The sequence below is a fragment of the Haemaphysalis longicornis genome, unplaced genomic scaffold (genome assembly GCF_048455015.1).
Source record: "Haemaphysalis longicornis isolate Haplotype H1 unplaced genomic scaffold, Haemaphysalis longicornis Haplotype H1 scaffold_4, whole genome shotgun sequence".
Classification (NCBI taxonomy): Eukaryota; Metazoa; Arthropoda; class Arachnida; order Ixodida; family Ixodidae; genus Haemaphysalis; species Haemaphysalis longicornis.
In genome coordinates this window covers 39,177,201-39,193,090 of record NW_027526361.1, presented here as the reverse complement: position 1 = coordinate 39,193,090, position 15,890 = coordinate 39,177,201, and the positions used below count along the sequence as shown (strand labels likewise).

Below are 15,890 nucleotides of genomic sequence, written 5' to 3'. Positions count from 1 at the left end.
CCCTGGTAGCGCTTGCTTTGATTCTTAGTGAAGCTGTACTTACAAGCGCACGTTATCCCCTATCGTGTGCACATTATCACATTAACAAGGGGGCAAAGCGACAAGCGAAACGACAGGGGTCAATGCGCATCAATTTGCACCCTTGTTACAGTGCTCCTAGGTGTGCTTCCCCTCCATTTTCCGCCCCTCAAAGTGGAGCCCCAGCCCAAGAGCACATGCATTTGCATGGCACTACCACGTCGTTTAAAAAAAAAAAAACACCTCTTTTTTAGAGAATCGGGCCCAAGCATAGAGTTTTATACATTGTAAGAAACTTTATGGGCCCAAGTACTCATCATTATACCATCGCTATGTGTTTGGCAGGAACTTGTGTAACGTACGTCTACAAGGAATGGATGACGACAAATGCAGATTCAGGGTGCCTATGACAGCTGGCCAACACCCATGGCTGGCGTGCACTCCATTCAACAAGCTTAAGTACTTGGAATGCAACCTGAAAGACGGTGAACTTTTGCGCTTCCTGCGTACACCAGAGGAGGCTGTTGCTGTGACCTGCTTATGCATTAGTACGCATAACGAGAGCTTGAAAAGAGGAGCAACAGGGAAATGTTGGCCAGGGAGCTGAGGTGCTCTGAAAGCCCCTTCCTTTTGCATTCAATCCACACGTAGTACATCGACGGTGCATTGTGGATAAGCATGCAGCCGGTGTCCCAAGGAAGCTGGTGTGTTTTGGCTGTAGCTGCAAACACTCTCAGAGCGATAAAGTATACCCGATGCCCAACTTGTAAAATATACATTTTTTCTGTGCAATTTCAGCATGACATTTCTCCACTTGAACACAAGGTACAATTCCTTGGATCCAGGTTCACTAAAACTATAGCATCCATATCTGTTCCCGAACTTTGAAAGTATTCAGTTCAGTTGAATGTTGTACTATTTGCGTTGTTACACCGAGGTTTCAAATATAGGTTTCTTTTCCTGCAGAAACATGTTTTTCACGTAGAGCTGTCACATTTTTAGAATGCAATAACATTTGTTTGTTTAGTTGTTTGCGTGGATATATTTTTTTCTTTGAATATTCTTGTTACCACAATAGAATTGCGATACTTTGCTGTGTTTTGTGTTGATTGCTGTAGAAGCTGTACAGCATGCATATTGCCAGCTGCTGCTTAGCGTTAGAATTGGGCTGATGGGCTGGTCAAGCTGCTTCTATGCGGCTTTTTATCGTTGGCCATGCGATGTACAAATGGCAAAATAAAAGCTACCTCACCTCACAACCAGTCCTGGTTGTAGCTCTACAATACTCATGATTAAAGACCTGAAAGACCATACAATGACTTGGTAATCACAGTAACAGAGCAGAGACTGTGAATGTACTGCTGCAGCTTTGAGGCGTGCGTCATGTTATGTGTGTCACCCGTGTGTCACCCACCGCGGTGGCTCAGTGGCTAAAATAAGGTCGTTGCGCTGCTGAGCACAAGGTAGCGGGTTCGATTCCCGGCCGCGGCGGCCGCTTTTCTGATGGAGGCGAAAAGCTAAAACGCCCGTGTGTACGAGATTTCGGCGCACGATAAAGATCCCCAGGTGGTCAAAATTAATCCGGAGCCCTCCACTACGGCGCGCCTCATCGCCTGCGTTGCGTCGGCGCGTTAAACCCTACAATAAAAAAAAATGTTATGTGTGTCAAGATTATGAACCTGCCTTAACACAAGTGACATTCAGGCTTTGTTGAATTAAAATATGAACCTTTTTTCAGTTTTAGCCATTTTAAAATATGACTTCATCAAGCAAAAAGGGCCCTTGAAAAATACCAAAATGTCACTCAAGATAACTGCGTAGTTACAAGATGACTGTCGCCGTAGGCCGAGGATGTTATGCAACAAGCTTCCAGCCCCTCCTTCCCTTTCATTTACCTTGACGATGCCTTACTACAATGTGCGCCACAGGCGTTTATTGTTACCCATGTGCTCGTGGACAGCTTTGCAATCTAGAGAGCTTGAAAGTGACTATGGTTGGGTGGCCCTTGTCAAATGCCCTGAAATGTGTGTTCACTTTCAGCGACAGAATGAAATGTGTCTGTAGTAGAGGTTTAAATATCGTGGGGGAGGAAAGAACAATAAAAATGTGCAGTTCATAAAGAAATAAAGAAGAAAAACTTCTGTGGTTTAGCTTTGGTTAACCCTAGTTGATATCGAAAGCTTCACTGCCCTGGCTAGGCCCATTGACGAGGTGTGGCTTCGCAGTGATATACGTACACATTTGCAACAAATGGACTGCTTATTCATTATCTTTTTTTCGCCTCACGGCTTTGTTTAAGCCTCGCCGCTGCACGAGAGGCCACAGCTGGATGTTCCGTCTTAAGCCTACCAGAAATTAATATCATCTGGTCACCCGGCCACTAGTCCCTCCAAGGGAACGAGGCGACACACGCCGCTGCCCGTGCTCATACACACTGGGCCGTTACCTCAGAGGGAGAAACCAACGACCGAACTGCTTCAAAGCCAGCACCACTCCACACAAACACCGAAATCTTAGCTCACTACAAAAACGACCACCGTCGCTTCCCGCCACCTCATTCACAATTAGCGCGCGACGAAGAAACCACTTTCCGGCGCCTACAAACCAATTCGTATCCCCATAACACCCTACTAAGCGTCATTTACCCCACCCAATACCCTGCCACCTGTAACTTCTGCCCTGTTTCTGGCACCCTATACCATGTGGTATGGGAGTGCCAACGGACCCCCCCTCTAACCCCAAATCCCAACCCTACCTATGAGCAGTAGGTGGAGCAGCTGATCAGCTGCGAGCTGATGGAACGGGCCCAGACGGCCAGCCAGCTCCAAGGCATCTTGGAATAAGGATGCCTCACACTGGGTGGAGGCCCTACGAACATCCTCTTTCTCATTACTACAATAAATGTTTGTCTCTCTCTTCTTCCTCCATCGCACACGGCTCTGCGCCGCACGTGGCCTCCTGGCCTTCCTTTGTGGCGCGCACTTATCGCTGCGGCGGCGGCCACCTCACTTTCCTCCGCCAGGTGGCGACGCGGGTTCCGTGCAAGTCCCCGTTCCCTTCTCGCCTATCTCTCGGCAGAAGGGTTGCAAGCTGGACTAGTTGGAAAGATATTCTTGGATGAAAACCGCTCAAACTTGAAAGACAAAGGAAGAGGAACACGAGTTTTACTAACATGCGTTTCAGAGAGCATGAATTGTCATTAAAGTGACCCCATCATCCCATCTTTCTTCACATTGTACTAAGTGCAGCGGATATAAACCTAATTTTCCTTCCTCTGACATTTTATTTAGGCCCCGTGAACCAACGCCCCACGAAATTATGGAACTATTCCACAGAGCAGAAATCGGAGACAATTGTGTCAGCCAAGCAAGCGTCTTCATCCCAAACAGATTGCATATCTGGGTGGGCCTTGACTGTAGCTAGTGCCTATATAATTGTGTTATCACTGTGGCTTTTGTAAACTTGTTTTACACATGCACAATGTTTTTTATTGTTTTGTGTTAAGTGTTTATATTCACCCTTTCCCTTGTCTTCATTTGTCTTTGTTTAGGTTCGCGCTGAATGAATCCAAAAATAAGCCTATCTCTTCCCTGCCGCATATCTCTCCCCGCAATCCGGCTGCTACTCCGTGCGGGGCACTTGCCGAAGGGGGTGTGATTTGACCTCCAGCTCTCAAGGTCAAAACTGGTCACCTCGCCAAGACTGCCTGAGGTATCGTTGTGTAGCTTTCACTACAAAAACGCAATGCTAAAACAGTCAGCAGTCTCTATCAGAGGGAATATTGGTGCTTGCAACATACAATGCATCAACCCGTGTAGGATTAAAATTTTTGCTATACATTTGCTGAATATGGAGTACACTGTATTTATATGTAAAAACATGGTCTTCACCAAACGTTTGTAGCACTGACAGAATTTGGCTGTTCAGTGGCTGGAAACGAAAAAATTCAAAGGCATCAAAAGCTGAACTGAGCTACTTCTGCAGATCTTGGTTAATAATACAGTCAAACCCGTTTATAGCGAACTGCAATATGCACCGCGATTAGTTCGATATAGCCAAACCCGCCTATAACGAGCTTATTGTTACGAGTTCACAATACGCAGGCCACCTCTTAACCCCTCACAAACTCCGCCATCCGCGTATGCAGAAACGAACACAGTACAGTAGCCATTACCATTCCAAAATAACCCATTTAGTGCAAGTAATACAGCTACTTTCCGCCTTAACTGCCCACGTTGCAAAAAAAAAAAAAAAAAAGCGGTGATTTTTGTTATCACTTTTGTTTTGGCGGCTTCAACTAGCATAGCATTCTCTACATGAAACATCGTTTGCACCAGTTCGAGTCCGCGTCCTCAAAAATCTAATAAGCATTGGCGGAGCACATGGACTGCCGAAAGCGCTTCATTATAAGCGTCGTACGGAATTCATACACGACATCGGGAACGCTGGCGAGCTCTTCCCACAGTTCACCGATGCTGCAGTCTTGGTCCGGACTCGCTGACTGGGTGGGTTCCGTCGCTAGTCCCGCGCGTCGAAAACAGTTACGGAAAGTACTGGGCGTCACGTCGCTCCGTGCGAGGCGCAATGTCTCAGCCGCGGATCTTGCTTCGTGGTCGCGGCCAATCCACATCTCAATCGCCGCTCCGAGATCATGCATTCGGCGGCCATTCTAGGCGCCCAGAGTTCGATATATCGGATGTGAACTTCGTTATAAGGAATATGTTTCCCATGTATTTCCCTAACTGAAATATTTTTGTTCGATATATAGCATAATTCGCTCTATCCGGGTTCGTTATAGCCGGGTTTTACTGTAGTACCATAATGTGGCACTTATCTTTTAAACCTGCTGCCGTTGACAGCACACGCGTTCCTCACAAATGCCGAAAGATGCATGCTTACATTGACCATCTGGACGTAGAACCACATTTGGCTGGAAGTTGCAGATGCACTGTAGACACATGAAAACAACATTGACTTACAACTTTTATTTTAAAACTATAGGCGCTGCTTCCATGTATAGTGCAATTCAAATGTGGGCAAGTGGGTGTCTTGCGAGTAGTGTAGTCTTTTAAATATGGAACCAGAGGGTAGCATTCAATGCACTCATAAGGCTACGGCCAACAAAATCAGCGGGAACAAAAAGAAGGAACTTGATCAACAAGCTCACATCGCTTCTGGTAGCACAGGAACTACCACGAAAAAAAAAAAAAAACGGCCTACCTGTGTAAGCACATCAATTGTACAAGCCTAGAATTGCATCTTAAAACTCGCAGTTGCTCCTCAGACAGCCAAGCTTTCATCAACGTTAATCTCTAGGCGCTCTCGCATATGTACATACATCGAAACTGGACTCGCAAAAAGTTATTTCAAGGATGTGCCCATTTTATACAAGAATAAGAAGCTTCACACTTGAGCATGTAGAGGTCAGGGGGAAAAAAAGGCAGAAAGTGCAGGCATGGTAGGTGATCAGAACTTGTAGCAAAGGTTGCACATTGGTTTTTCAGAAATGAGATGGAGGTGTAAGTGACACAGTTTAACCCATGCAGTATTACAAGCATGCGGCCTCCAAGCCACTCTTCATTTGTTACCTCTTGGTAACAGTTTCAATCAACAAAACCAAAGCAGGATTATTCGAGTCCTGCCAGTCTATGATAGCTTGGCGCACTGCTATACAGAACCCATGAACGCAAGAACACCGGAACATGCAGTTGTAACTCATGACGAAACATGTTCGGCACTGTCCATGCAAGATAAATTGTTTTGATGGCAAAAGAAAAGGAACAAAGTTGAGAAAGGGCTGCTCAACAAGTGAGCTGTTTAACAACAAAACGACAAAGGAAAAGTCACCTTAAAAGAAACTATGCATGAGATCTCAAATTGCCTAAAGAATTTTCACCATGACGCAGAGCCCATGTGCCCATTGAAATTTAAAAAGAGATCAATGGCTCTCTCGCAGAAATTTCTAGAAAAGAACATTTTCTTAAAAGAATTTATACCGCAGTATACTCAACTCTTTAGAAGATGTTTATATGAACACCTTCAGCCCTGACTGCAGTGTAAAAAGATCTTATTCCTTCCTTCCCACCACAATGTTCCCAATATAAACCGTAGAAACTCTGTGGTTAACCTAAACGTACACATCAGCTCGTGTGATCTCAGTGCAATAACACAAATTTACTGACCGTACCTTAGCAAGAGTTCCCCCTGGACGTCAAATTACCTTGAGACCAAACGGCCACTGCCTTTTCGCCATGGTTAAACCAAGGATACTATACATAATTACTCCTAAATGATTTTACCTTTGTTCTTTTCCCCTTGACATTTCTAACCTCACACATGCAACACTATAGCCAGATTTTATATTGCACGCAGTTTATTCTGGCAGTGAGATACTACCCGAATGTACTGAAACTAGAAATTCACCATCATAGTACTAGAAGAATATAGTAAAACGAAACCAATGGTCCTTGTGACATATCTTGCAACATTTTTTTGCCTTTACCAAAAACTTCATGCCTGTTTTGTCAATTTGAACCGTTACACTATCATTAGTTTACGAAACTGTATACATTGCAGTACGACCCTTGTGGCTTAGGCAGTACACCCATACATATACCCTCCTTCCAACTCAACAAGAAAATTTGCAAAGGCAAATTTGAACACTGCAAACTCACTCTGGAAACATTTGTGTTGTTGACAGAGTAAAACAAGTTAGCACACACATAAGAATGGTTTCTTAGCCTAGGAAAAAAAAAAAAAAAAAGAAAGAAATGAAGTTGTCATTCAATTCAGAAGCGAAAGTCCATAAAATAGCGTCAATAGGCATTTCTTAGCACACTCATTTATTAGAAAACAAACGCACAAACATCTTTGCTCATTCAGTCACTGGTCAGACAAACACACAACACTTCAAATGCAACAAGAGAAAAAAAATATCACAAAGAACAGCTTGATAATACATACGAGGAGGAAAATAATTGTGAAGCTTGCTGCTTGCAAAGTACAGGCGGGGGTCACTTCCACAAAAATAGGCCTGACTCCTCAAAACCGACGAATCAATGCAAGTATCTTGTTTCTGCTTCCTCGCGTCGAAGGAGAACATTAAAATTACGACCGCCGGTCGATGCTTGCACCAGCTAGTTGCATATGTCGGATTTGAACTATTTCTGCAGCCAAAAGTTGGCCCTGTCACCTCGGTCACGCTAACATTGAACTGTACAAAGGTGACATGCTGCAACAAACAGACAGCTTTGTAACTGAAGGGAGAAAAAAAAAAAAAAAAAAAGAGGAGGAGGGGGAGGAGAGGGGATGGGTTCTACAAACGAAACCAATCCTAGTAGATCCCAAACACGGAGCTGGCTTGCCCAAAAAGGAAGAGAAGAAATGACTGTAGCACAGACATCTACACGTGACCGCACAACTGACTGCAATACTAAACGTCACTGCATTCATAGGCCTCATTGGCCACATGGTGACAGCGATGCTGCAGAATGCAATTGAGAACAGACATAACAAACCAGCCAAAAGCAATCTTCAAATTCCCCCTGAGTCGCGCACCTGTTTTGGAAAAATAGAACTACGGCGACGAACTACGACGGCTGTACGACATGCCACGTCAGCTCGCCGAAGATGCAACGAAACTTCAACAACAAAACACACAAAACTAGCGCAACAAGCGATGGTGGAAAGATAGAATTCACCCACCGGAAACTGCAACCACTTCGTACAAGAACACACCAACAATCATCTCGTTTTTTCAAACAATCAGCAAAGGCGTGCTGCCCTTGACTCGTCGTCCTACTTCTTTCAAATGCTTCATCTCAACCTTCCGTGTGACGGCGGACTAACAAAAATTTAAAAGAAGAAGAAGAAAAACTACCGGAACGAGTAGCGGGTGTGCCGACTTCTTAATTTACTCCCTGCGCGAGTGTTTAACACTGAACACTCCCTAACTCTTCCGCATAACATGTGCCTATCGTGTTTGTTACTCACCACAGCAAACCAGAAACGGCAAACAAACAAAAAGAAGAGGCACAAACACAGTTTTTCCGCTAGTTCCAGACCGAAACATCACCCAAAATGTTCCCTCTTATAAGCAGAAACTAGAGAGCTTCTCTTTTGGAAGAACCGACTAGCATTGTGAGCAAAGCATGTTGCTAAGGTAAAGAGGAAGGCAAAGAGGAAACCAAGGAAAGGAGGGGAAAAAGGGAAAACCACGGGGCCACAGCAAAAGGAAAAAAAGAACCCTCTTTAGTGAAGGAGCAGTAAAAAAAAAAGGAGGGAGGAAGTAAGGAGAGGAAGAAGGGGGAGGGGGGGGGGGGGGGGGGGTGCAAGGCCACTCTCGTCCTGCGGTCGTGCGGCACGGCAGTAGACAGGGCTGGCAGAAGAAGAGAGGTGGAAGAAGAGGCATCATGAGGTGGCCAGGCCAAAGTCCTTGAGGTGCTCCTCTATGTCCACCCGGCAGATGGGGCAGCGCTTGTTGGTGGTCAGCCACTGGTCCACACACACCACATGGAAGAGGTGCATGCATGGGAGGCGTCTGGAGAAGGAGCAGGGGTGGGGGGGGATTAGCCGCCACAACTTGGGTTGTAAAATTATAACTGCTATAATTAACAGTGTATCAACTAGAAGACAAGCAAGTTCTCATTGACCACTTAGGCGCACCAATAGCCAATAACTAGGTTGTATGAATGATTTGTTGTAGCAACAACCCTCCCCACCCAAAGTGGTTAGGACTTAATTTATTAGGTCTTAATTTGGGACTTAACCAATTTAATTTCACTTAAGGGGGGACGTGGCTTTCGAAATCAACTTTTTTATTTCTTTGTGGATTTTGATGAAAATTGGCACAGCAACTGGAAATGCTTCTGTGATAACACCATAAAAATTTGAAGTTAATATTTTGATAACTTTTTTATGTATGAAATTTTCTTTCTGTTTCGCTTGTACCGAGATTGAGCGGCTTATAAAACACGATAGAAAACTTGTTCGAAGTGCTTTGCATTCCCAAATGAATGGACGAGGTCGTGACAGTTTTAGAATTTTTTTTTTACAACACAATGTTTTTTAGTTTTCATTTTTTTAGAGGTTAATGTGCAACAGGCATGTCAACTGTGAACGATTATTTGAATAAAAAAATCACAAAAAACAAATCTGGAAAACTAAAAGTGTCACGACCTGAACAGTTCATCAAGGAATGTAATGCAAGAAAGGGAATCAAAATAGACCCAGCGGTCACGAAGAAATCCCTGGGACAAGCGACACAGGTGGCAAAAAAAACTGTTTTGAGAAAACGGCTTCCGAAGTTGCAACATAGGTTTCACATATCATAATTCGTCACGGTTGTAGCCTTTCATGTCCTTTTGAACATGAGGCTTCTGGAAGGCCTTGCCTTGAAATTGGAGTGCCTTTTCAGCCTTTCTCTTTCCAGAAAACATCATTTTCAGCTCCTCCGTGAAGAGTACATACCCCCCTTTGCAAACCAAACGGAGGGGACATGGGTTTCAATGGGCTTTCAATGCAAAGTAGGTTAGTTGGTTGGCTGTATCGCACTGGACAACCTCCTTTTGCAGTGTTGTCACCATGGCAACAAGTTAAGCATTTTTTTAACTTAAATTTGAACATTTTTGGCTTTTTTTTATGTTTTATCTTGCCTGGCACAGCAACTTAGTACTCATAGTGCAGGTGTTCATTGCCAAAAGTTTACATACCACAAGGTTGAAAATGAGCTACTTTGAAGCTTGGTAGAGTATTCTGCATAACTCCCAACTTCAATGCAAGAGCATATTTTTTTTATTACTTTTGACATTCAAGGCATCCAATATTTCTCGCAGCACATCCAGTATGCCCTGAGCAATGGTATCAATAATTTCCCTAAAAAAATCACTGTTAAATGCTGCCACAGTAACGTACATTTTTAACGCAGAGAGCATATTTTTATTCCTATATTACTAACTCAAACATGTTTGCATGAAAATTACAAGTGCACGGGAAACGTTGCGCAAGAAAGGCGATATGGCTCGCGCGCATCGCAGCGCACGCTTACCGCGACATATCGAGCTTTGATTATACCTGATATGGCTGGTCAGGTCGCTTTTAAAATAAAACTAACGTAGCAGGCATTAATTACAACTACTGGCGTTCAATCGTAACCGGTTGCCCAGTCATGTGATGCTCCAATGCGCGTCGGCTATGCCGTGCACGCCGCAGCGTTTGACGCGTCGACCGTTTCTTTCTCAAGGCTAGCGAGCCCACAGTCAAAACACAGCAATAACTAAGCGTGTAAACATCGCAAATCCGACTAAAAGTTAACTTCACGAACCGCTATCGCAAGCGCGCACACCGCGTCACCCTCCGGGGTCTAGCGACGGTTGAGTCACGCGCACCACGAAGCGTTCGATGACCTCCGCCTTTCGAGCCACACAACTTCCCGTAATCTGGCTCGTTATCTCTGGCATTCCCATCGCGATAACGTCCGTGTTGAATACCACAGATTGAACAGAAACTCGGCCGAGCGAAGCGGCGAAAATGAACTCAATCCGCTCGCTACGCAGCTCAGGCGGCCGCCATCTTGCGTTGCGCCCGCGACATCCAATCAGGAGGGTCGCTGTTCTGCGCCCCGACCGGAGGACCAATAGCACTTCAGCATCTATTTCTAGCTTCGTTTGTGCGTCGTTTCTTTTCTGCCGTTTGTGCGTTTGTGAATGAACGAAGATAAAAGAGACGAGCGGAACCGGAAAGACGATCGCTCGGCCGATCTAACCATATCAAAATGGCCGCGCCCGGTGGCACCGTTGCGGAGATAGAGAGCTCCGAAAATTGCCGTTTTTTCGGCCTTTTGCGCTGATAGTTTGTCACCGCGCCTGACAAAAGTATTTTTTTATGCCACTTTGCGACGCTTTTCAGCGTAAAAACTTTGCAGACGCACAGAATAGGAAACATAGAAGCTGAATATGTGGGTTTCAAAAAAACGATGTTTTGGTCATTTTTCCGAAGTTGAAAGCCGCGTCCCCCCTTAATTAGGTATGTGTTCAAGCCTTGCTGAACTAAGCAAACTTTTAAATGAGGCTTTAAGGGGGCAGATGGGTCTTGGAGGCCGAAAAACGGTCAAAAAATCACTTTCTGGAAAATGTCATTTGCAGCATCCACAGCCATTTTTCTATCAGCCTGAAAATTCCCTCATCATAAGGGACCATATTTTATTGCAAATGGCATTTTAAAGTGCACTCTACAGCTCAGTTCATGCAGAATTTGATGGTGAAACGGCACTTTTCTTGCAACGCAAAGCTAGCATTTCACCCTCAGATATCTCAGTATCCAGAGCAGGTACAACTGTAATTCTTTTTGCTTCTGATACCGAAATGTGTGGAGAATACAATGCTGGAAACAAACTTTTCAAATGGAGGTCTTGAAAAATTATTGTGTTCAATTGACACCACCTCTCAGCCATTTCTGGCAGAGCGCAGGAGGAGTGAAGTTCTGTGTGTTGTAAAATGACCAAAAATAATTCAATAAAAAAAATGCTTCCAATGTTGTATTCTTTAGTCATTTGTCTGCCTAGCCACGGGGTAATCACCTTTCTGTATGGAGTGGTTATTTTGGAATTCGGACCCAAAGTAATGGCAATTAATCATTAATTATCTCAAAAAGTACTCACAACTTTCAAAAAATCTAATTGCAGATTTGAAATCAGCACAAAAAAACTCCATAATGCTGCGCAGTTTCATTAAAATTGGTTAGTAAATAAAAAAACAACTATAAGACCAGTCTGCCCCCTAAACCTCTAAGCCCACACATGGACTGTAAAGCCTGCTGTATTGGGGGGAATTCAGACTAGGGATTATTCTTCTTGTACTACACTTTGATGTTTTTGAAGACTACTCAAGTCATACGTGCAGCCTTCACAACCCTAAGAATTCAAACCGAAACCTTACATCAGACGTAAGCTGCACATGCCTCTGTCCCCACAGGAGACCCACTAAAAAATGGCCAACACTGGTTCCCAAGAGCACAGGACAATTCACAAGAGCCACTGAAGGTTTCCCACAATGCCAGTTTCATCTCACCTCACTTCCTCATTATCTTCAAACTCGCTCAGGCAGATGGTGCACTTTTCCACATTGTCCTCGCTGTCACATCCACTCCGGGTAATCTGAATAAAAGAAATGCATGCAGGTTTGATGGAACCAACCACAAACCCACAACTCGTACAGGTAGGGTGGGGAAAAAAAAGAAAAATGTAAACACCGACAAACAAGCTTGCAAGAGCAACACGGTGGCCAAAAATAAAGCAGGTACTGTATTTATTCGAATATAAGGTGAGGTTTGATTATCAATTCCGTAGTCTCAAAGCCATACCCCGCCTTATATTTGAAGCTCAGTGTGTGTGTGAGTGCGTGCACGTGCATGGCGATTATTTTTACTCTCCAAACTGCACCCTCGCCTTATAATCGTGACCGTCTTATAATCGAACAAATACGGTAGTTGCCGCAGTAGCAGCATGTCTTTCCATGACAAAATCAATTAGTAAAGGTGTGCAAAGAATGAAATCTCAACTCAAATGTAATCAAACTGTCCGATGCCAAATAGTACTTCAAAAAATTCAAAGATTGAACAAAACAGTGAAATTTTTACTTCAAGACTAAATAAAAGTTCCAGAAGAAACTGCAAACATAAAAATTCTTCTCCACGTTTGAACTTTTCAGTCATAGGGTACCATTACAGTTACAAGAGATACCGTTACAAGAGACACTTGGTTATAAGAGACCTTTAAATGGAAACGGCTTGGTTGGGCTTCCTATGTTTACTATGTCAGCAACATTGCATACAAGAGACCTTGGTTACAAGAGACACGCTTTTTGGGTCCCGTGAGTGTCTCTTGTAACGAGGTTTTGCTGTACTTTAAACCAAAGCCTTGTTAAGGGGGGACGCGGCTTTCAACTTCGGAAAAATGACCAAAACATCGTTTTTTTGAAACCCGCATATTCGGCTTCTATGTTTCCTATTCTGTGCGCCTGCAAAGTTTTTACGCTGAAAAGCGTCGCAAAGTGGCATAAAAAAATACTTTTGTCAGGCGCGGTGACGAACTATCAGCGCAAAAGGGCGAAAAAACGGCAATTTTCGGAGCGCTCTATCTCCGCAACGGTGCCACCGGGCGCGGCCATTTTGATATGGTTAGATCGGCCGAGCGATCGTCTTTCCGGTTCCGCTCGTCTCTTGTATCTTCGTTTATTCACAAACGCACAAACGGCAGAAAAGAAACGACGCACAAACGAAACTAGAAATAGATGCTGAAGCGCTATTGGTCCTCCGGTCGGGGCACAGAACATTGACCCTCCTGATTGGATGTCGCGGGCGCAACGCAAGATGGCGGCCGCCTGAGCTGCGTAGCGAGCGGATGGAGTTCATTTTCGCCGCTTCGCTCGGCCGAGTTTCTGTTCAATCTGTGGTATTCAACACGCACGTTATCGCGATGGGAATGCCAGAGATAACGAGCCAGATTACGGGAAGTTGTGTGGCTCGAAAGGCGGAGGTCATCGAACGCTTCGTGGTGCGCGTGACTCTACCGTCGCCAGACCTTGGAGGGTGACGCGGTGTGCGCGCTTGCGATAGCGGTTCGTGAAGTGAACTTTTAGTCGGATTTGCGATGTTTACACGCTTAGTTATTGCTGTGTTTTGACTGTGGGCTCGCTAGCCTTGAGAAAGAAACGGTCGACGCGTCAAACGCTGCGGCGCGCACGGCATAGCCGACGCGCATTGGAGCATCACATGACTGGGCAACCGGTTACGATTGAATGCCAGTAGTTGTAATTAATGCCTGCGACGTTAGATTTAATCTTAAAAGCGACCTGACAAGCCATATCAGGGATAATCAAAGTACGATATGTCGCGGTAAGCGTGCGCTGCGATGCGCGCGAGCCATATCGCCTTTCTTGCGCTACGTTTTTTTTTTTTCCTGTGCACTTGTAATTTTCATGCAAACAGGTTTGAGTTAGTAATATAGGAATAAAAATATGCTCTGTGCGTTAAAAATGTACGTTACTGTGGCAGCATTTAACAGTGATTTTTTTAGGGAAATTATTGATACCATTGCTTAGGGCATACTTGGCTGTGCTGCGAGAAAAATTGGATGCCTTGAATGTCAAAAGTAGTAAAAAAATATGCTCTTGCATTGAAGTTGGGAGTTATGCAGAATACTCTACCAAGCTTCAAAGTAGCTCATTTTCATCCTTGTGGTATGCAAACTTTTGGCAATGAACACCTGCATGTATGAGTACTAAGTTGCTGTGCCAGGCAAGATAAAACATAAAAAAAGCCAAAAATGTTCAAATTTAAGTAAAAAAAATGCTTAACTTGTTGCCATGGTGACAACACTGCAAAAGGAGGTTGTCCACTGCGATACAGCCAACCAGCTAACCTACTTTGCATTGAAAGCCCATTGAAACCCATCTTCCCCTCCGTTTGGTTTGCAAAGGGGGTATGTACTCTTCACGGAGGAGCTGAAAATGATGTTTTCTGGAAAGAGAAAGGCTGTAAAAGGCACTCCAATTTCAAGGCAAGGCCTTCCAGAAGCCCCATGTTCAAAAGGACATGAAAGGCTGCAACCGTGGCGACTTTTGATAAGTGAAACCTATGTTGCAACTTCGGAAGCCGTTTTCTCAAAACAGTTTTTTTTGCCACCTATGTCGCTTGTACCAGGGATTTCTTCGTGACCACTGGGTCTATTTTGATTCCGTTTCTTGCATTACATTCTTTGATGAACAGTTCAGGTCGTGACACTTTTGGTTTTCCAGATTTGTTTTTTGTGACTTTTTTATTCAAATAGTCGTTCACAGTCGACATGCCTGTTGCACATTAACCTCTAAAAAAATGAAAACTAAAAAATATTGTTTTGTAAAAAAAAAATTCTAAAACTGTCACGACCTCGCCCATTCATTTGGGAATGCAAAGCACTTCGAACAAGTTTTCTATCGTGTTTTATAAGTCGCTCAAGCTCGGTACAAGCGGAACAGAAAGAAAATTTAATAAATAAAAAAGTTATCAAAATATTATCTTGAAATTTTTATGGTGTTATCACAGAAGCATTTCCAGTTGCTGTGCCAATTTTCATCAAAATCCACTCAGAAATAAAAAAGTTGATTTTGAAAGCCACGTCCCCCCTTAAAGCCTTGTACATTAAACCTAAGGCCACACACTTTTTTTTTTTTTTTGCAATTCGCACATGCTCAGATAAGTAGCACATCTGCCGTTGCCGACGTGAGTGACAGGTGGCATCGTGTCATTGGAACCTGAAGAACTTTGCAAAACACAGCTGCGTACGAGACCCTTGGCATCATACAGTATGAGACCCTTGGCATCAGTTAAAGTGAACTAAAATGAAAGTTATTCAGCCTTTGCGTCTTCTTTGTCAACAGATGCAACTGAACAAATCGGCAACAGCCGGTCAGAAACTCACCTTTTTGTATTTGTGTGGGAAAGTGTTTCGCTCTATGGTGTTCTGGGAAGCTCCGCGGTTCACCACCAAGCGACGATGCTCGAAGAAACGCATGGATTCCTAAAATGACAAAGGCTAATCACAAACTGAACAATCCTCACATGTTGCATGCTCTATCTATGCAAGCCGGAATAAGGACTAAAAGGTGATATTTTGGAGTGCCTCTTTAAATTTCAATAAAATCTGCAGGATTGCTTCACTTCAGTGTCCCTCTCATTGCTGCAAAAGATGTTATTCACAATTCCCTCAAGCACCTCAGTTGTAATGCACATAAGTCACGGCAATGCGACAAGCCCCTATAAAGGCACATGTCAAATGATGAAGCCAAAAGAGTGTCATTATGGTGTTGCCAAGTTTTGTTTTTATTATTACTACATGG

At 44.0% G+C, this 15,890-nt stretch overlaps 1 protein-coding gene across 2 annotated transcripts in view; it reads right to left on the bottom strand.

Moving 5' to 3' along the window:
• Positions 1 to 4,988: 4,988 nt before the first annotated feature.
• Positions 4,989 to 15,890, bottom strand: part of LOC144178527 (uncharacterized) — a 72,386-nt gene continuing 61,484 nt past the window's right edge. For both annotated transcript variants that reach the window (XM_077706453.1, XM_077706454.1), the window contains exons 15-17: positions 15,473 to 15,571; positions 12,084 to 12,169; positions 4,989 to 8,557 (exon numbers count right to left, since the gene is read on the bottom strand). In XM_077706453.1, coding sequence (XP_077562579.1) covers positions 8,428 to 8,557; positions 12,084 to 12,169; positions 15,473 to 15,571 — 315 coding nt within the window. In that variant the 3' untranslated portion in view covers positions 4,989 to 8,427. The remainder of the gene's footprint in view (positions 8,558 to 12,083; positions 12,170 to 15,472; positions 15,572 to 15,890) is intronic.